Source organism: Theobroma umbraticum, unplaced genomic scaffold (assembly GCF_002168275.2).
Source record: "Theobroma umbraticum cultivar Fairchild unplaced genomic scaffold, ASM216827v3 scaffold_30.0, whole genome shotgun sequence".
NCBI lineage: Eukaryota > Viridiplantae > Streptophyta > Magnoliopsida > Malvales > Malvaceae > Theobroma > Theobroma umbraticum.
The window spans coordinates 11,628,468-11,650,426 of record NW_018397254.1 but is presented as its reverse complement, the minus strand read 5'-3'; the positions used below and the strand labels follow the sequence as shown (position 1 = coordinate 11,650,426).

At 34.4% G+C, this 21,959-nt stretch overlaps 3 protein-coding genes, 1 non-coding gene and 1 pseudogene across 5 annotated transcripts; 2 read left to right on the top strand and 3 right to left on the bottom strand.

The window, feature by feature from the left end:
- Positions 1–194: 194 nt before the first annotated feature.
- LOC110418761 (Clathrin light chain protein) lies at positions 195–3,160 on the bottom strand. Its single transcript, XM_021431576.1, has 3 exons — positions 2,596–3,160; positions 1,011–1,164; positions 195–896 (listed from the first exon to the last, which is right to left on the bottom strand). The coding sequence occupies exons 1-3, from the start codon at positions 3,006–3,008 to the stop codon at positions 402–404; spliced, it is 1,062 nt and encodes a 353-aa protein (XP_021287251.1). The 5' UTR covers positions 3,009–3,160; the 3' UTR covers positions 195–401.
- A 485-nt stretch (positions 3,161–3,645) lies between these two features.
- On the top strand, positions 3,646–3,718 carry TRNAF-GAA (transfer RNA phenylalanine (anticodon GAA)). Its single transcript has one exon. It is a non-coding gene; the product is annotated as a tRNA-Phe (tRNA).
- Positions 3,719–5,465: 1,747 nt separating this feature from the next.
- Positions 5,466–7,623, top strand: GCL2 (GCR2-like 2). The gene is made up of 6 exons (XM_021428223.1): positions 5,466–5,854; positions 5,953–6,131; positions 6,202–6,313; positions 6,391–6,507; positions 6,588–6,908; positions 7,146–7,623. Exons 1-6 carry the CDS (start codon positions 5,696–5,698, stop codon positions 7,482–7,484), a joined length of 1,227 nt encoding a protein of 408 aa, XP_021283898.1. The 5' UTR covers positions 5,466–5,695; the 3' UTR covers positions 7,485–7,623.
- Positions 7,624–10,417: 2,794 nt separating this feature from the next.
- Positions 10,418–12,256, bottom strand: LOC110417865 (epoxide hydrolase 3-like). Its single transcript, XM_021430435.2, has 5 exons — positions 12,072–12,256; positions 11,716–11,930; positions 11,441–11,617; positions 11,104–11,339; positions 10,418–10,884 (listed from the first exon to the last, which is right to left on the bottom strand). Exons 1-5 carry the CDS (start codon positions 12,139–12,141, stop codon positions 10,635–10,637), a joined length of 948 nt encoding a protein of 315 aa, XP_021286110.1. The 5' UTR covers positions 12,142–12,256; the 3' UTR covers positions 10,418–10,634.
- Positions 12,257–14,628: 2,372 nt separating this feature from the next.
- LOC110415856 (epoxide hydrolase 2-like) lies at positions 14,629–17,664 on the bottom strand (annotated as a pseudogene). The gene is made up of 6 exons (XR_016351054.1): positions 17,443–17,664; positions 17,180–17,347; positions 16,854–17,068; positions 15,678–15,848; positions 15,360–15,595; positions 14,629–15,127 (listed from the first exon to the last, which is right to left on the bottom strand). The product of XR_016351054.1 is annotated as an epoxide hydrolase 2-like (transcript).
- Between the last annotated feature and the right edge of the window lie 4,295 nt (positions 17,665–21,959).

Sequence of the window (21,959 nt, the reverse complement as noted above, 5' to 3'; positions counted from 1 at the left end):
TGGGGGAGTATTGCTGGGAGAAAACTCCTGCTTGGTAGCATGGGGCAAATGTAAGCTGCACAGCAGACGCACGCAGCACTGGCACCTAGACGAGTTGGGTGGTCTGAAGAACCATCACGTGACACAGGGACTTGGATAGATGAATGTAGTACTGAATAGCGGAAGAAAAGCCTTGCTAGATAACAAAAGGAAGCAATAGAGAATCTTCCTTTAAATATAGTGCCTACAAATTACATTTTCAAAATCAAGTTAGGAAGAAAGCTCTCTGCTGCTCATGCAGCAGATTTCAAAGTCATCTGCGGGTCTCTGCTCTTATTCTCCATCAGGAATGGTTAAGCCAAGCTTAAAAATAAACCAAGAAATTATAAACACGAGAAAAGGAAAAAAAAATATGGTTGTCATCACTTGGAATCATCAGCATCAGGTTTAGCTGTATTCTCAGCCTCAGCTGGAGCTGGGGTCTCTGGTTTTGGTTCCTCCGGAGCACCGTCAGTAGCGGGATCTTTCCCTGGTAAAGCAGGTTTATTTTCAGCAGGAGCACTGGAATCAGTTGGAGTTGAATTTTTGTCATTCTTGGCATCCTTCCTTTCTTTTGCATCTTTTCCATCTTTCTCCTCTTTTCCATTTTTGCCATCCTTACCATCTTTCGGTGGAGGCATCATATGAGGTGGAGGGTTCTGTTTCAGCTTCAAGAAAATTTGCCTCATTCTAGAAAGATCAGTAGGCTTCCCAGGCTTTGGACCTTGAATGACAACAACTGAAGGCTTTTTGTCAGGATCTTTCTTCCCTCTCCTCCTTTCAATATTAGGGACCTCACAAGGAATGAGCTCGGCAATTGCTTTCCAGTAGTGCTCGTGAGCTTCTTTGTGGAACTTTTCTTGGTTAGCCAAGTACAGCTGCATAACAATACAAAACTGATTTAGTTTAGTCTTGTAAAGCAAAGAGAAGAGAAAGGCAGGGAAAAGCAATACAAAACAACATTTCTGATTTCTAAACTTTCTAGTTTCTACCTTCTCTCTTTCTCTGTTATTAGCCTTGTTGGTTTCACAATTTTGATTCCTTTTCTCATAGAAAGATCGCTTGTATTCTTCTGCTTCAGCAATGATCTGATTCCGCATCTCCTTCTCTTTTTTCTCCTTTTCCTCAAGATGGATGGCGTTTAGGCTAAATCAAAGGAATTGAAAAGAGTAGAATCAACAGATTTGATATTCCATGATTGGCAAATAAAGAACAATTCGGAAATGAGATTTAATATAATTGTACCACAATTTCCTAAAACCCCAGAACCATGCAAATCACTGAAGTTTTAGTCACCTAATAAGATATCATACAGCGCACCGGAACATGCAAGTTCCCATTTCTCCTGTGCTTAATCTAGAAGCAAAGAATTAAAACATCTTTTACATTGGCATAGAACGGTGGAGGAATGGATCTTTGTAGATAATTAAAAAAAAACAAGTTACACGTTGAATTAAACTGCAAAGATGGAAACCCAGGCTTAATTATATCAAGTTTGAAAAGCCATTTCAAGGCTGAAAAAGGAAAATGACAAGTTCACGTTTCACCTGGAGATCACAAGATTTCAAAAGGATAATTTATTCTCCACCAATTCCATTTATAATTGAGGTTTGTGGTTTTTTGCACTCTGGAAAAAGAAGAATGTAACATAAGCATGATATTAATTGCATAATGTGCCAAACATAATGCTTAATCAACTTAAAAATCTAGCTTTACCTTCATAAGCATATTAGCCAACTAAATTAAAGCAACGCTACCAGGAGTACAGGATGGTTGAAGACAAAGAAGAAGGGGTGGAAGATTTTGCATTATGAAACTATACTCTAAATGCTGACAAGTAAAAAGGGCTGAAGAACAGAGTACCAATGCAATACCTTGGCTTATGGGATGACAAAAGAAAACGATTCTGTCAAATTCATTAAGTAAAAAACATGGGTATTAACGAAGAACAAGTACACAAATTGATATAAACTTGCAAAACTCAAAATCCCATGTATGTTATCTCATGACCCACAAGAGAAATGCAGTCTTCTTGAATCAAGTGGCAAGGGAAGAATTACCAAGACGCATAGACTTTAAGAAAAAATAAAGAGAGAGAGAGAGAGAGAGAGAGAGAGAGAGAGAGAGAGGAGTAGGAACGTCCATGCATATTAAATGGAAAACGTCTCGTAGTATTATAGGACTAAGGAATTCTTATTTGACTTCCCTATAACGCTCATTGTGCCTCTTAACTTCAACTCCTAAAGGAAAACAGTTGATCATCATGAATTTAACCATTGTTCATGTTGCAAACTAGGAAGCTATGTTGCCAGCAGCTTTCTTAAATCTTTTTCCTAAAATTAATGAAGACGCTAGCTTCTCAAAACTGTATTCATGTGTTATATATCTACTTCTTAGTTAAATCACAAACAAAACCCATTAATTTAGCATCCTCAATCGTAAACGCATCTTATGGTCATATCAAATTCCAACTGCTTAGATCCTACATGCAAATGCATGTATAAAAAAGATGTATATCCTTCTGTAAACCTAGGAAACAAACATATGGTCCCAAAGAAAAAGGTAAAGAAAACAAACCGGCGCCATTCACGTCTCGCGATGCCTTCCTCTCGCATCTGTTCAGGCGGAGGCAACATCGGCCCATCAGAGGCAAAAATCCCATCATCATCATCACCACCAATTGCACCACCATCAACATCTCCAACTCCATCCTTCAGAGACATATCAAAAGGCGTCGCGTAGTCAGTGTCGGTCGCGGGTATCCCGAACCCGTAAACATCCGGAGAGTGCAGGTCATTGTTGTTGGTAGTGTCAAAATAATCATTGGTGTCGTGAGCAGGATCATTGGTGAGATCATCGGAAGGGAAAGCATGGGGAGGAGGGAAAGAGGAGGAGTCGTAGCCCATGTAGGCGGCGTCGTGGTCAAGAGGGCGAGAGGAGGAATTGTGATCTTCTCCTCCGTCATTGCTCATCGTGTCGAAGGACGCCATGTTGAATGGGAGAGATAGAGGGAGCTTTGGTTATGTTGGTGGGTTGCGGTGGGAGTATGGGGGCATCAGGTATGAGCTATTTTTTCTCGGGATAGATCGTTGAGTTCGGATCCAGAGAGGGAAGAGGGAGTTCGTTGGGTTAGGGGTGGATATCTGATACTAATCATTAGAATGGTTGATAGGTTTGGTAGGATGGCAACCTTAACTTGCTAGCAACTGGAATCAAATGTGTTGAGTTCTACCTCAAAACATAAGAAGCTAGTCGGGAGTTAGGACTTAGGATTATACACACTTTCCAAAATGTAATGTATTACTAATGGCTATTGCTCTAAATTCTAATCCAGTACTAATCACTCTAACCAACTACCATATGTTAAAAGGTCATTGTTCTTATCAACTTAGAAACAAAATATAACTACCTGGAAAGTAGAATTTTTGAAGAAAAAAAAGGGATTTATGATTTTACTAATTCTTTATATTTGTTTAATTCATTTTTGAAATTTAGATTCAATCTGAGACTATACCTCTCTTATTTCAAATTTTGAGAATCCTAGACAGGAAATAGTTGCAGTAAATAATAGAAAAAATGAAAGGACTGCATGAATATATAATTTAAAAAATGCATATTAAAGCATATGCGGGGATAGCTCAGTTGGGAGAGCGTCAGACTGAAGATCTGAAGGTCGCGTGTTCGATCCACGCTCACCGCATTTAATTCACTTTTTAGCTTTTTAATTTTTCGATGGACTTTTTTATCTTTAATTTTTAGCTCTCTATCTTTTTTTTTTTGGCATTTAAATAAACCTTTAAACTCTAGTTTTAACTCAAATAAGTCTCTAAAAACGATTTTGAGAATAGGATAGCTAATATAAAGTTGTTGTGTTTGGGATTTTTGAAAATGATTACTGTGTGACAACCACTAGGACCAGCAAGCCTTTGAGTGAAGCCACCCAAACAAGGGCTTTAGGCCCCCAATTTGAGAAGATCTTATAATTTTATAATATAATTTATTATATTAAAAATATATAAGAATTAAAAAAATATAAAAATAATTAATAATTAATAAAATTACTTATTTTTTCACTTTTTTAATTATGTGCTTAATAAATCTCAATTTTATATCATTTTTTAATTTTTAGAACGTTATATTATTTTCAATCAATTAACAGTCATATATATTTAATAATTTTTAACAACTATTTTTTTCTTATTTATTTCTCTTATTTTCAATTAATATATTTAATGATTTCTAACAACTATTTTTTTCAATATATAAAACCAATTATTTCTTTTTTAATATATAATATTTACTTTTGAATTTTTCTTTTCTCATTTCCTTTTTCTTCTTACTTCTTTTATTTCAAATTTCCTCCAAAGAATACATAAGAAGTTTATTATGTTATTATTTTCATAAAGCCATGAGCCTCATTCACGGTTTATAATAAGCATTCAACAATGAGATACTATTGTTTTAATATTTACAATCTTTTTTATTATAATTTATAATTTATATTATATTATTATATTACCTTTATTTTATGTGATAATTGATTTATTTGAATTAAAAAATTTGATTGTTGATTTTGTATTAGTCATTTAAAAAATATAAAAATTTTGCATATCAAAAAACTAGAAAAATAAAATTTTAATAATTATTTTAATTTCAATAAAAGAAGGTTTTATTGAATATTTCACTTTAGGCCTTTGAACATATTGAGCCACCCCTGAGAACAAGAAAATGAAAAACTTTTATAGATAAAGAGGGGGGGGGGGGGGGGGGGGGGTGTAATCATAGATTTGCAAAATATGAGAAGCAAAGAAAATACTAATTATGATTATCCATCTCAAGTGTAAAACTTGTGCCTCCCAACTCTGGTAAGTATCCTCTTATCAAAATTATGTTTGGGTATTCTTGGACTTTTCTACACTAATTTTTAGTAGAACAACAATAGCTTCAATCGAATTGAAATAGTTACATTAGTCTCTTTTTAAGAATGATGGTTTCAATTAAAAAGATAATAATTAGTTAAGAAACAATGATAATCAATTTGAAACAATTAATTTGTTTTTAATTTGTTGTTTCAAATATCTGATCAATAATTCTTGTATATTTATATGGATAATAAAAAGAAAAAAACTCAATTCTTAATCGATAATCTTTTTATGTCACTTTATCTATCACATGATATTATCATCATCAAAATCATACATCAATATACCACGTGACAAATGACATAACACAAAAAATTATTAACAGTATAATTAAATAATAGAAATTAGTCAACGGTTAAAGAAAGAGGGACTTATTTGATTTAAAATAAGAGTTTAGGGACTTCTTTGAGTATAATAAAATAATATAGGTTAAATTAAATTTTTTGATATAATTTGAGGATATATTTGGATATTTAACATTTTCCTTTTAAGCTTTTATCTTTAATTGTCTGAACCAATCTTTTTTCCTAAACAACAGATGGGCCTTTTTATCTAATTTTCTGAACCGATCTTTTTTCTGAACGACAGATGAGAGCCCCGCAGCTTGACCGAAACCTTAGCAACGTGGAGGCAGATCTTTGCCTCTCGCAACACATGCCTGTTTTTTAAAACTCAAAAGTCAACCACCTCAAACTTCCATCTCTCTCCCCTCCTCATCTGAGCATTCCGATTCTGCGAGAAGAACAGGAATAACAATGGTGGATCGTTTCTTTCCGAATGTGCTGCCAGACTTCGTATCCGAAACAACGGAACAAAAAGAAGAAGTCGGAGATACTCTGATGAAACTCCTATCCATGCCCTACTCTTCTCTTTCTCAACATTTCAAACGCGCCGCTTTGGACCTCAAAGAAACCGTTGCCTCCCTCTTTTCCATTTCTCTCTTTCTTCTTGCTTTTTGGTACCCTGTTCATTAACTGGAAAACCTCACCAAATGTTTGTCTTATTGACGCAGGTAACGCTGGACACGTGGGGATTGACAGGGCAGGAAGTGTCAGACTTTACCCTCTATTGTGGCACTCTGGGCACCGCTTTCATACTCTTCAAATCCTATCAACTTACCAACAACACCGCCGATCTCTCCCTCTGCTTAGCCATCGTTGATGCTTGCAACTCCGCTTCCTTTTCTTCTCGGTACACCAATCTACCTTTGCTCGATACTAAATTGGGTTAAATTCAGTTTATTGATATGAATTTAAAACAGAGATGTAACCTTTTTGTGTGGTCGAGCGGGTGTTTGTGCTCTTGGTGCTGTAGCTGCAAAGCATGCTGGAAATCAAGAGTTACTTGATTACTACTTAACCCAGTTCAAAGGGGTATTTTTCTGATAAATTTTCAATATTTTGATAGTATTTCTACATGTAAATTTTTACTTATATGATTGATGGAACAGATTAATCTCTCAAGTAATCTCCCTGATGAGTTATTGTATGGAAGAGCTGGGTTTTTATGGGCTTGTGTGTTCTTGAACAAGCATCTAGGTGAAGGGACTATTCCTTCTACAACCACTGTAAGTATATATGTTAATAGATTATTATCTCTAAAGAAGGGTGGATCAGAAGTGAATCTCTTTGGGTTTTTGTTGTGTAGCGTGCAGTTGTTGATGAGATCATCAAGAATGGAAGGCTGTTAGCGAAGAAAGGAGGAGGAAGTCCTTTGATGTTTGAATGCTATGGAGAAAAGTATTGGGGTGCTGCACATGGATTGGCAGGTATTATGCATGTTTTAATGGACATGGAGTTGAAACCAGATGAGATTATGGATGTAAAGGGCACTCTTAGATACATGATTAGGAACCGATTCCCGAGTGGGAACTACCCTGCAAGTGAACAAGATAGAAAGAGGGATGTTCTTGTGCATTGGTGTCATGGAGCTCCAGGGATCGCCCTCACTCTGGTCAAGGCTGCTGAGGTAAGATTTAATTTATATAGTTCAGTGAAACTATTTGAAGCCCTCTATTGAAACTATATTTAAATGTAGTCAAATATTGTGTTATTCTTTAGAGGTCCTGTTCATGGAAATCACTAGATTCTCAGCAAAAGAATTAAAATTAGCAGCAAGCAACGATTTGTGGACTACGAAAAAAATTAGAATTGGTCAGGAGCACCCTTTCGCTACTGCTTTGCCAAGAATTTCTGTGTTCTTCAGGTTTTTGGGGATGATGAATTTCTGGAAGCAGCTGTGGATGCAGCAGAGGTGGTTTTCAACCGTGGGTTGCTGAAGCGAGTTGGAATTTGCCATGGCATTAGTGGGAATGCTTATGTTTTCCTCTCACTCTACCGAAAAACAGGCAATGTGGAGTTCTTATACAGGGCCAAAGCATTTGCTTGCTTTCTGCTTGATCGGGCTCACAAGCTTATATCCAAGGGAGAGATGCATGGAGGCGATAAGCTCTATTCCCTGTTTGAAGGGATAGGGGGTATGGCGTATCTTTTCCTAGACATGATTGAGCCCTTGGGGGCCCGATTCCCAGCATATGAGCTTTAAGTTGTAGACTAATTTAAATATATGTTGCTTGTGGTAGCACCACTTGCCTTGAATATATATTGTGCGAAGACGAGTTCATATCACCTACAATGAATGGTATGCAATTATGAAATCTCAAGCATGTATGAGTTCGGGAACATTTGGGATTTTGTATAGTTCTCATGATGAATGGGTAGGGATTAAATAATTTTAGAATTATAATGAAAAATAATTGCAAGTGATTATGAACCGATAATAATGTTCTGTAGTTAACTTTCAATAATAATAATAATAATAATAATAATGGGCTGTAGTTTCAAAAACATAATTATCTCAATGTAGGAAATTTAGTGGCAGCTCTTTTTCTTTTTCTTCTTTTGTATTCTACCGAGGATTGTAATATAGTACAATAAGTAGTATATGAAGTATTTGAGTTGTCTAGATTCAGGAACAAATTTAGAAAACAACATGCACACCTTGTTTTTGATCATACTCTTTTGGCTCGAGTTGCTCCAGAAACCTGGTGCCAAGTTAAACTGGTTCTCACGTTAATTTCGGAACTTCTGGTTTTGTACTCTCTAGATTCGTCAATCAATGAAGCCGTTTCAAATTTGCCTGGATAGGTGATGCCAAGAAAGTCTTTTAGTTTGGGTTTGGGTGGTTAATTTTTTTTTCTCAATTTGTATTAAAATTATTGAAACAATGTAAAGATCAGCTCATATATGAGGATCAAGGTAAGGATATACAATCGAGGTACAAGCCTACTGGTACTCGGTATCATTAAACAAAAGATTTGCCTATTGGCGCTTAACACTGTTAGACAATACAAAAGTCATAAGCAAATCAAAACATTAACATAAGACAAAAGCCAGCTCAACCCAATACAAACATTAAAAGTTATCGCTATATTGAGAACATCGTGTTTCTATCAATTCCAAACTTCGTTAAAAATTTTGCAAAATAATTACTTTCTCGTAGAATACGAATAAAGGACATCATGCCTAGTAAAAGAACAAGTGCATCAATCTAATTAAATAAATACCACTTGTCCTAAGGCCTCTTATCAGTGTTGGTCACCCACAATAAAGCATTCTGAGAGTTAGATTTAATAATCAACTTAGAAATTGTAAAGAAGGAGCAAGATAAAAGGCATACTGTGTGAAGCATGGCGATAAGCTTTGCAAAGTTGTAATCTTGGATGCCCAGTGTGCCAAAGAAGACACCCACCACATAACCATAAGAGTTGCGTAGGATTCCACCGCATCTTGCTGAGCCCGGTATATCCCTTACTAAACCATTCACATTGAATTTAAACTCACCTTCAGATGGAGGTATCAAAGAGACCCCTAGTCATGAGTGGAAAGAAGATCGTCTAATAGATGTGTTTTAGGGTTCGGATCACCAGCCGATATCATTAATTGCATCAATGTCCTCACATGCGTGCACCCAAAGCATAGATCACATTTTAATAAGAAAAAATATTTCAAACCCATCCCATACTTTGCTGTTAAAGACCAACTCGTTATGAGCCAACCATAGAGACCAAAACATGGCACCACAAACTAGGGTCGAACCTAAAAATTTTTTTGAGTGTAATTAGGTTGATACTCAGAATTTTTTTTTGGATTTAAGATTTATTGAGAGAGTACTTAAATTAAATTTAACATGACTTTACTTAAAAGGAATACTGTTGAATGCCATCATTAGTAGAATTTTGTTATTGTTGCCCAAGATATGAGGTTTGTAAGACAATTTTTTTGCTTTTGAAATATTTTTTCATAGCTTATTTATCTAGAATTATAAAACTTGTTAAAAATTACTACTTATTAGCATAAATTAAAATATTAAAATTAAATAAAATATAATCTTATATAGTAAATTATCATATTTAGTAACTAACAATACGATAATTTTCTATTCATTGATATCAAAACTAAATATAAACATCTTAAATACAAAAATTAAACAATCAAATAATACATCTACAAAATAAATTAAAAAAATTTATAATTTTAAGATATTATTTGACATGTAATACTATTTTTTATTAGCTAGATTACAATTATGAATCTAAATTATCAAATTAATTAAAAAAATTTTAGATATGAAGTATTTAAAAATTTAATTTGAATTGAAAATTACTCTAAAGACCAAAAAGGAGAAGGACTTGAATTTTTAGATAGTGAGAGTAGTTTAGATTTTGATATTTTTTAATAAAATTTTAAATTATAGAATAATTTTTTTTATTTGTCCTTAGTAGTATTTAACTATTAATATATAAATTATCTTTTGATAAATCATTTTTACTTGAAATCTTTGACCTCAATTATTATAAAATTACAAAAAAATGAATTCATTAATATATTAATTATTCTAAATTTTAAATAAATACTATAAAAATTACAATATTTTAAAAAGTGAATAGTGTCATGTGACACTACTCTCCCAAAGTGGATCAACCTATGCCACAAACTATCATCCACGGCTTGTGTGTCTCGATTGCCAAGGTACAGCCAGCTCAATACTGCAAAATGGCTGATATAGTACAAGGAGAAGACCATAACGTCCCTACCATTGAAGGACAAGGCCCCATACTGTCTAGTTATTAAATATCTGTCACCGCAACATGTTGGACACCCGGCCTTTATAAAATTTCTAGTTTTGTTGCACTATTAAATATTAATTCCTCAGTTTGGGGGGATTGCTTTCCAATGTATTTCGGCTGGTTTGATTCATTGTGATCTTTGCCATATTTTGGTTATTATAGAATTCCCATAGAGTTTCAGATTTACCCTTTTTTTGTTTGGAGTTATAGGTTTATGTTCAGTATTTTTCCATCCTAATTGGATGGTCGAATGTATCCACTTCCCATGGAATTAAATTCCTTTTGCCTTGCCTTTCAACAAGAAATGCTGGTGTAAGAGAGTAATTTATGTACCGGCATGACTCCACAATGGTGAATAACACATTTAATTAAACTGAAAAACAGATGTTCTTCTAATACATTCAACGTCGACATAACTGAGGTCATTATTGTTGTAGGAGATGAGCTCCTTTATTCACAGTGCAAACACAGGATTCCTGTGCAAGGACCGGCCATAGCCATCTGCTGCAAATAAGGGTGATAAAAGTAGCAACTGAATTTCTACCTACGTACTAGCTCCAGCTCCTTTATTCGCAGTGTTTGTTGAGGAAGGAAATGATGAGTTGATTCACCTCCTCAGGAGCTTGTTCTTGAACGAAATGGTTTCCTTCTGACATAAATGTGACATCCAAATTGGGCACAGACTCCTTGATTTTGCCACTCCTAATGTAGTCTTCCAACCCTGGGAATTTCATGATGTAGTCTTTCTCTCCCACGATTACAAGTCCTGGAGCTGTGATTTTCCGATCATCCAGACCGCAAGGAACCATCATAGTCCTGCGCGTAATAGAATATTTGAATAAAATTACGTCAGGCATAACATAGTGAATTTGACTGTAGTTCTCATGGATCTCGAAGAGAGTCTTTGGGGGTCTGATTGGAACAAAATAAGCACCCATGTGAAAGAAAAATTACTAACAGCTCTTCTCGGTGTCAGAAAATTGTTCATTTTTCTTCAATGTTGAAGGTTGACTTGGGAAAAGCTTTTCTGTTTACCTGTATGGAACTTGCAATGCCGTACGGAAGCCGCATTTCTCGTATAGAGATCCATACTCTGCGAGCTCCTCCTCACTGAACCATGGTGGTAGCGGAGCAGAGGAGTCAACCAAGTCCATAATCTCCTGATTATCAGCAGCAACAGGGGGTAGACTTCCAGAGAACATAATATAAACCTTTCGTATCACTGTCTTCGCGTCAAAGCGGGCAAAATCTGCTTCAGCTTTTCCTGGAATCTGGGAATTTACAGGGCACCTGGTAAGACATCATGTGGAAACAAGTTTTCCAATCCATGGAGAACGCATCAACGAGACATATGATGGCAGATGAAACTTACCATCCACCTTAACATATAAAAGCCTGGTGGAATGAGAGGAAGTTGACTCTGAAGAGGAGAGAGACCTGGTAGTAGGAAAGGAACGCCAAGTAAGACGATGCTGGACACCCTATCAGGGTAGAGTATAGCCAGCATGGCTGCTACGAAGGCTCCGAAATCCTTTGCAACAATATGAGCCTGGTGGTTTCAACAATTAAAATTAACATGTATTCAATTAATGAAGTGTCTGGAAGTAATTAAATTCACTTATCAAAGTCAGTAAATTGAAACGGGACCTTAGTAATGCCCAAAGAATCAAGAAGGGCAACAACATCGTCAACAAAGTCATTAAAGGTTGCCTTCTCTGGCTCTGATGGATGCTCTGAGAGTCCATAACCTCTAAAATCAACAGAAATTGCTCGGTAGCCAGCATTAGCCACGGCGATCATCTGGTGCCTCCATGAATACCAAATTTCTGGGAATCCATGCAAGAACACCACCACCTTAGGACCTGCACAGAATTTAGCCCCACCGTCTTTAGAAAGCTATTAATTAGTAACCCATGATGTACGATACAATAAGCAGATGAAATGACTTCAAAAGAAAATTCTCTAGCGTATCAGGACCAGACTTGCATATATAAATTTCTAACCAGTTCCAATCTCGGCCACATGAAGCTTAAGTCCTTTCGCTTGAACATGGCTGTGCTGAATCTTGTCCATTGTTTCAAGAGATCAAGTTCACTGAGATGATGCCTTGGTGAGAGCGAAGTTAAGAGCTTCCTTTAGATCAAGCTATTTAAGGGGTAATGATCTAAATATCTGTCTTCTAACTAGTGGTCATAAGTGAAGTTACATAAAATATAATAATAAATGATTTAAGGAAGAACAAGTCATTTTTTTAAACAAAAACTATTGTTTCTTCCACTCCTGCCACGTTTCGTTCCTGCTCCAGAAGACTGCAACTGTACAGGTAATGAATTAATTGCCACTTAAACAATAATTTCAATCCCTGTTCTGACAAAATGGGGATAGAGGCTCAATACCCCTTTAAACGTTTTAATATAATTGATGCAAACTCGTAAATTTTGAAAAGGACTGATGCTTTGATACTCAACTACCCTCATTCAAGAGTACTGATTGTTTGATTCTGATTGTAAATACTTTAGCATATATTTGTGATGATTAATTAACCATCACATGCTAATATATAATATGCTTTTTGTTATGCGCAATCAGAAATTTGTTATCTTCTTCAACGAAGACTTGTCACCTTATCAACAAAATTATTTTATTGTCTTAATTTTATTGTCCTTATCTAATTATTTTAAAGAGTTTAAGAAAAGAAATTTTCTTTAAAGTATTTTATATTAAAATTTTATTTTTTTCGTATAAAATTGATGCTCCATAACTTTTAATGACTAAAAGTAAAAAAAAATTCACATTTGAGTATTTGATTTATTAAAAAGTAAGGTTCGAATATCTCTTTTCTCAATTTAAAAAAAATCATAAAAATAATTTTATTAAAAAAGTAAGTGTATTAGCCTATTGTTATGTCTTTAAAAACAAAGAAGAGAGAAGACATAATTTCAAAACATTGGAAAAATAAAAGTGAATAAACAAAATTAGATAAAATGACTGAAATTTTTATTAATTTTTAATATAAAATATAATTATATAATATAGAAAAATAAAAATATTAATTATCTGAAAATGAAAAAAAAGAAAGAACAACGAATAACAAACAACAAGTTAAAAGCTTATAAAGTAGAAGTATTATTTACTTTTATCTTATGGATGGAAAATGGAAAGTGTGGTATGCTTGGAGCTAATAAAAGATGAGATGAATTTTGTACATATAAATATGAATTTTTCATCATTTATCGAGTATATTTTTTAAATTCAAAAATGTAAACACGTGACACTGCATTAATCTTTGAAAATACAAAGATTGAGCTTGACCTACATTAATGTAAATAGAGAAGTTTTTTGAATTAAAAAAATATACCCATGACACTTGTACCTTAGATACAACTTACACTTTTTCTAGACTTGATTGGATTCATATATTTAAATTAACTCTGCATCGCTCTTTGACAAGTAACTTTGAGGTCGCTTTAGCATCAGATTAATTACATTATTTTGTCTCGCAATAACCTTCTTTTTGTTTATGAATTTGTTTTGGGAGAAATCACATTTTGCAACTAATTGATCTGAAATATGTCTCTTAGTACAGCTAATGATGGAATCCTGAATCTGATTTTCAATATCAAGAAAGATTTAAATTGTTAATATGGCAGGGCACGGCACATGGACCCTTCCAGACTGGCTTCGTCAGATAAGGCTAAAGAGGAGCAATCACATCGAACCACAATCATGTGCACCAATTTGTCGTTTAGGAATTAGGAGGTACAACTTGAGTAGGGTGTTTATATCATTTTTAAATGTTTTTCCCCATGTATATCCATACCGTAATTAAGCATAAATATATACACCATGTGACAAACGTTTCTACTCATGCTCAACTTTTTATCTTTTTGTTTATCAGCCAATCATGCTTCATCACACCTAAATCTCTTGTTTCTTTGTTTCTTTCCATGACAACAGTGGGTAACCTTCCAGACCTTTTCACATCTGAGTTGTAGAAAACTTTCTATGGTTTCTTCTATTGTTCGGTGGGTGGGGCATTGGGGCTTGGGGCTTGGGACTCGGTGGTGGATGACTGTACGCCCATAGTATTAGCATCTTAGTCTTATTCATTGCAGAATGAAGGTCTCCATCAGTACATATTGAGTTGTACACTAGTAGCATATTTTCGGGACAAAGAATTATGTGATATTGTGGAGGAAACGCTGTAAACATCAGACGCTTTCCTCCAATTTTGAACTTCTAAGACTTCTAATAAAAAATTATAGTTTCAAAAACTATCCATTCTTCTTGGAGTGGAATCATCTACTTGATACTTAAACTTCCTAGCTATCATGTTAATTTGGACTATTTCAATCAGCTTAGCCAATCCTCCAGATGCTAGCTTGTCAGTTGTGACCCTAAGTTGCACTTGCACCAAACTCTTGTGCTAGTTTTTGCTCCTTTCTCCAACTTGGTGTAGCTGTAACCTTGTAATGCGAATTGCATGTTTCTTATATTACAGTTGGCTGTAACTTTGAACTTATTGCTTTAATCATGGATGCTTCAGTTGGCAAGTTTGGATGAATAATTCATGTGTTTGAAGTCTATCATTTGATGCCAAAGCCAGGAGGATAATTCAGATACATATGTTTCAAACTTTCAATCACTTTTGGGTATGTGAATGAGGCATCAAAACCACAAATTAAGATCAGAGGGTAAGGCAAGTTGTCTTAGTAGCTGTTACGGCTTGGCCTTTAGCACAGGCAAAGGGGATTTATTCTTCTCACTTTTGACTCTTCTGTACCACAAAAGATGTTCAAAAACCAGCTTCATCAAATAAAATGTTTGCTGAGGAAAGTGATGATGAGCTCATTCACCTGCTCTGGAAGTTGCTCTTGACAAAGTGATTCCCTTCTGGCATAAAGTGATGTCCAGATTGGGCATAGACTGCTTCACTAACCCTTTCCTCATGTAGTCCTCCATCCCCGGGAATTTTATAAAATAGTCCTTCTCACCCATGATCAGTAATGATGGAGCTGTGACTTTTGGATTGATTACACCATAATCCAATTGAGAGCACCTGTAGTTGAGGACAAGCAAGTTTGGTCACAGCTATGTCTACCATAAGTAATAACTTTGTAGCTGATGATGTTCTGAATTTCAAGGAAAATAAGCCCCAAATTTAGGGTCATAGAACAAGAATTTTCTACCTAGTCGGAATAGTTTTTGTAGCATTTCCTTCTGTAAAGAAAATCGCAAACAGTTATTTTGGATGCTATTTGAGGGGGCAGGCAGTTCATTGTTTTGTTTACCTGTAAGGAACCTGCAGTGCGGTTCAAAAGCCAGAATTTCTATATAAAGTTGCATAGACATCAAGATCGTCCTCTGTGAACCATGGTGGCAGAGGAGTAGATGGATCCACCAAGTCCATTATCTCCTGATCATCACCAGCTACTTGTAGCTCACTTCCAGAGAAGAGAATGTAAATGTTTCTTACCACTGTCTTAACATCAAAACGGCCAAAATCTGCTTCTGCTCTCCCTGGTTCCTGCATTTATATCATCAAATTCTCATCACCAATAAGTATAGGTTTATAATGAATTATATGGCCTTTGCAAGAAGTTAATTACCGCCCATCTTAATACGTAGAAGCCTTTCGGGAGGAGATCAAATTGGGTACCAACAGGACCTGGTATCAGGAAAGGAATGCCTAGTGTAATCACACCTGACACTCTATCAGGGTGGACAGCAGCTAGCAGGAATGCAGGCACAGCTCCAAAGTCCTTCCCAACAAGAAAAGCCTATATAAGTTTTACCATATGGTTAAAGTTAATTGGCATTATTAATCTATAAACATAACATGCTTATAAAACTACCAATTTATATGCACAAGAGCAAACAATAGTCGTCACTTCACCAAGTGATAATCAAGTCCAAAGACTTGTCTGAATTAGGCCTGTGGCACTCAAAGTGTAAATGTTAAGACAGCTGAGAGCTGAAAGTGATAACTGGTAGCCTAAAATGGAAACCGAAGATAAGGGTTTACCTTTTTTTTGCTTTAACCGCCAGCGTGAATTGGTGTCATACTTGCCCAAAAACATTTGACACTGTTTTACTGCAACTTATTAAATTTCCTTTCACAAGGGTGAAGTTGCAAAATCCTCTCCTGCTCGCCTAATCTGCCTTATCAGACCTTACCTAATTTATCCTCTGGATTATGACCCTTCACCAGTTGTTGGCAGTTCTCTACTGGTAAATGTGATTGGTTAAAATGCCTCACATACCAACCATTTTATCTTTTGGCCTAAAGTAAAAATCTTTATTATTAATTCAGACCAAACGAATGAGAGGCAAATAGTATGTGTTTGGTATTGAGAATATTACTCTATCTTGAAAATGTATATTCCGCTAGGCCAGCACGGTAGAAGAGCACACGCAAACAAGAGAAAGAAGCATCATTGAGGAACAAACATCAGACTCTGGATCCGAAGCTTCAGCAACTTACAGAAATAAACTTAAGTTCAACATCAGATTCAACTGTTGAGATCCTTAACAATTAGCCTGATAGATGAAAAATCTGGGAATCATCTCTAAATGAAATTATGTTCCGTAAATATAGCTACTGAAAAATGATTCTGATCAAGATGCGGAAAGGGGATCAAAATCTTATGTAGTCTTGCCTTCACAATCGTCTTTTCGCCGGAGACAACGAAACACACAGAAGAGAGTAGTAATTCAAAAGAGAGTTTAGCATTATTTATAAGAAAATTAATATGTCAAAATGAAGCTGAGTGAAGTAATGTTACCTTACTGATGCCCAAAGTGTCAAGAAGCGCAACAACATCATCCACAAGGTCATTGAAATTTGCTTTTTCGGGTTCCGATGGCTGGTCTGAGAGTCCATAGCCCCTGAAATCAATAGCAATTGCTCGGTAGCCAGCATTAGCCACGGCAATCATCTGGTGCCTCCATGAGTACCAAATTTCTGGGAATCCATGCAGGAAAAGCACCACCTTTGGACCTGCGCAGAATTATCCCCATAATCGCTGCAAAATGCATTTAGTAAGACAGAACAACGAATTGACTTTAGAAAAATCTAGTTTACATCAAACGCAAATTTTATATGTCTAACCTGTTCCATTTTCGGCCACGTGAAGCTTTAGTCCTCTCACTTGTACATGCCTGTGCTGAATCTTTTCCATTCTCTAATCAGAAAGCTGAGAAAGAGACGAGCTATGTTGGGTGGGAGGATATCGCCGGCAACGTACTGACTTCCAAGATTGATTCCTGTACCTGTCAACTATTCTCAAAATAAAGATTAATAAATCATTTTTAGGTATACTAGTACCAAATACGTATTTAGTAGTTTAAAACCATCGACCGCCAAGAATATACCATCTATATTTGACTTGGTTTTCGCCGGCGCATGCGCCTTTTTTTGTCTTTTTCTTGGAGGGCATTCTTAGGCAAAGGCGGTGAAATACGTGCTTGCTATCCGGTGTTGCAGGCGAACACTAGGCCGGACCATTTACCTTTTGAAGCGAGCTTTCTTTTCCGTTTCGAATATGAAGTGAAATTTTACAGAAACAACCTCATTCTTTTAACAAGGCTAGTATCAGATCAAAGGGAAAACCCCTTTCTTTCCAACTCTATGCACAAACTCTACGCGTCCGTAATTTTCTCGTATGATGGGGAGAAATGTAACTTCCATTGGTCTCTGTCAAACGCCTTTTTTTCTCAATTTGCCTTTCATTTTTCAAACCAAACGACAAAGATAGCTAACTCTGTCTATAAGCTTAAGCAATTAGAGTTGTTTGCTGAATCATGGGTTTAAAATTTTAGTTTGATTAACACCTAACCTACCCTTTAGCGTAGAAATTTCTGGGAGAAACTCATGGACTTAAAATTAAAGACTAAATATATCAATGTCACCGCCACCCGATCTTAGTTTAGGTAGTGTGAGAGATCTAAAACTAAAGTCCACCAGTACATTACAGAATGTGTTTATTGAGAAACGAAATTGTTAGAATATGGAATTGGAAAATCAAGAAATAACTTGTAGGCATGTAACAATGTCACTTTTTTTTAAAATTTTATGCATCTTTACTTGTAGTATGTAAAAGAGTTATTGACGTATAAATCTCGAAAATATAATGAAGCTAAGTGATTGATGTCATTTTGCATTGACGAGATCAATCCACCAAACACTTGTCGGAATATGACAAGGTTATCAAACGTCTACAAAATTTATCTACAGCAAAATGATATAAAAGAAAACTTGAAGAATATGGAAAAAAAGAGAGACAGTTGTTTTGTTATTTTCTATATGTTCTGTTCTTCCAAATGATGTCTTTTTATAGGCATAGGTGCCTATTGCCAACAGACACAGTTGTGTCAGTTTCAATCAGTCACTACCGTTGGTTTTTTCCAACCGTCATGACTTTTTTTTTTCAATTTCCAATAGACATAACTTTCTTTTGATTTAAAAATGTCCAACAATCCCCCATCATTTTCAAATTAATCTAAAATTTTGATAATTTTCGAAATTGATAGCATAAATGAAGGTGCCTTTCGATTGAACCTTCATTCAGTGAAAACATGTTAAATTTAACCGAAATTGTATAGTAGACTATGTTTTGAACCAACAATTCCATTTTGTTAACCAAACACATCTTACATATTGATTTCAACACCAACGAATACATAGAATCCAGTGATACTTTTATGATCATGTGCCTGTATCCTTTTTCCATAAGTGCTGTTAGAGCTAAGCTCTTGAACCCTTAAAAGCGACCACACGTCACACTTACTTAAGTAGATTCCATCAAGAATCCCATTGTAACTAAAACTTTCTAACAAATTTATATTATGGTTCTGTTAAAAGTATATAACTCATTCTTTTTTTACCATTAATGGTACCTAACACTTTACTTGAGATAAAATATAATATATTATATTATAATGCTAGTAGCCACGTACTAATGATGTACTTTGTCTCATTGAACTTAAGACTTGACGTTACACCAAGTGTTGAATCGAGTTTCCACCTTAGGTCATTTTCAATTTATGAGCTTAAATTTTATCCCTTTTGAAGTCTGATATACAAAATCTCTAGTAAGACTTTTTGTTAAAGGATTTGCCAAACTTTCACTAGACTTCACAAAAGTTATAGTAATCACTCCATCAGAAATTAATTGTTGAATATAGTTATGTCTTAATCTAATATGTCTAGACTTTTCATTTTACACTTGGCTACATACTTTTACTAAAATTGTTTTACTATCACAATTGACAGAAATTGGAGAGATCGGTTTAGGCGACAAAGGTATACCATATAGTAAATTTTTTAGCCATTCAACTCCTTTGGTGGTAACAGCCTATGCAATAAATTCAACTGCTATGGTAAAATTTGTTATACACATTTATTTCTTAAACCCTCAAGAAATAACACCTCCACCAAGTATGAAGATCTATCGCTTATGAAAGCATGATCTTCTAAACTTGTAATTCAACTAGCATCTAAATATCCTTCTAGCACTGATAGATATCCATTATAGCAAAGTCCATAATTGATTGTTTTCTTTAAGTATTTTAGCACTCTATTTATGGCTTGCCAATGTAAAATATTTTGATTACATGTGTATCTACTTTACTTTCCAACAACAAATGCTATAATTGGCCTTGTACATGTCATTGCATACATTAGGCAACCAATCACTCTTGCATATTATAATTGATCAACAACCCTACTAGCATTAGGTATTAATTTAATTTGAGGATTCATAGATGTAGATATGGATATACAATTACTAGAATCAATTTTTTTAAACACCTTTTCAATGTAATGTAATCGTGACAAAGTTATGTCATTTTTATTTTGAAATATTTTAATTCTTAAAAAGACATCTGCTACATCCATATTTTTCATTGCAAAGTTATTTGATAAAAACTTTTTTGTCTCCTTGACTTGTTCTAAATCTGTGCGAAAAATTAACATATCATCCACATATAAGCAAATTATAACACATTTGCCATCTAAAATTTGCTATATCTGTACTTGTCAAATTCATTTATGTTGTAGCCATTGGCTAAATCGAGTTCATCAAATTTTTTATGCCATTGTTTTGGTGTTTGTTTAAGCTTATACAACGATTTGACAGGCTTGCAAACCTTATGTTCTTGTCCTGAAACAATAAACCCTTCCGATTGTTCCATGTAGACTTCTTCTTCTAATTCATCATTTAAAAATGATGTTTTGACATCCATTTAATAAATTACCAACTTATAAGTTAATGCAAAGGAGATTAGAAGTGTAATCGTAGCAATACTTGCTACTGGAGCATAAGTATCAAATTAGTCAATCCCTTACTTTTGTGTAAAGTTTTTGACTACTAATCTTGCTTTAAACTTGTCTATAGTTCCATCCACCTTCATTTGCCTTTTGAAAATTCATTTATGACTTATTGGTTTGAAACTTAGTGGAAGATCAATCAAAATTTAAGTATTATTTCTCATTATTAAGTCTACTGCAACATAGATTGCTTCATTTCAAAATATAAAATCTTGAGACTTCATTGCCTCGTCAGATGTAATACACTCTGATTCCAAATTAGAACAATAAGGAATTTTATTGTCTATATTTTCTATTATTTGTTTTACAAAGAACATATAAAAGTCTGGACTAAAATATTTTACCTTTCTAGCCCTTTTGCTTTTCCTTATTTCTAGACTAGATTCACTATCATTTCCATTATGTTCCAATGGAATGTCATTTGATTAAACTGATTGTAGTGGTTATAGTTGTCTTGAGATAGATTTGAATCTTTTTTTTCATCAAACGTTGCATCTATTGATTCAAAAACAGTGTTAATTGGAATGAAATAATTTGGCTTAATTACCGTGAACTTATATGCTTTAGTACATTGTGTTTATCTTACGAATGTGCATTATATGCCTCTTTCACCTAATTTCCTTTTTTTTGGGGTTTTGAAATTTTAACTATAGTTCTACATTCCTAAACCTTCAAATAACTAAGGTTTTGTCTCTTTTTCTTCTGTCGCTAATACGAAGTTATTTTAGTTTCTTGTTTAGGAACTTTATTTAATATATGACAAGCTGTTAATAAACCTTCTCCTCAAAAGCCTTTTTCAAGACCTAAATATGATAACAAGCATTTACCATTTTGGTCAAGATGTTATTTTCCTTTCTGCCATAAGTGGTGTGTAAGATGCGGGAATATGATGGACTATCTTGATGGAAGCAAAATAACTTGGATTACAATATTATCTACATCTATCTAAACTTAAACATTTGATAAAAGACTCACATTGCAATTCAACTTCTGATTTATGAACCTTAAATTTATCAAGGACTTTATTTTTATAATATAGTAAATATACATAGCAATATCTTAAGAAATCATTAATGAATGTAACAAAATTTTTTTTTTCAGCTAATGTAAGTGCACTATGCATATCATAAATATCATTATGTATTAGTTCAAGTATTAGTATTTCTTTTAACTTTAGGAAAAGGATTTCTAGTTAATTTTGTTAGCATGCATGTTTTTATTGATATTTAGAATAAATTTTGGAATTTAGTCTTTTTTTATACATACCATCCAATCTTTTATAATTTAAATGGCCTAATCTATAATGTCATAAATAAAAAGATTTAACCTTATAAGCAGAAACAACAATCTTATTCTTATTATTAATAATGTTTAATTTGAACATTCCCTGACACATGTAACCTTTTGCCATAAATATTCCCCTTTTGGAAAGAATGAATTTATTTGCCTCAAATACAAGGTTGAAACTAAACTTGTTCAATAGACTTTCAGATTAATTTTTTTTTAACTTTCTGGAACACAGTATACATCTTTCAAAGTTAAAAATTTTTCACAAGTAAAC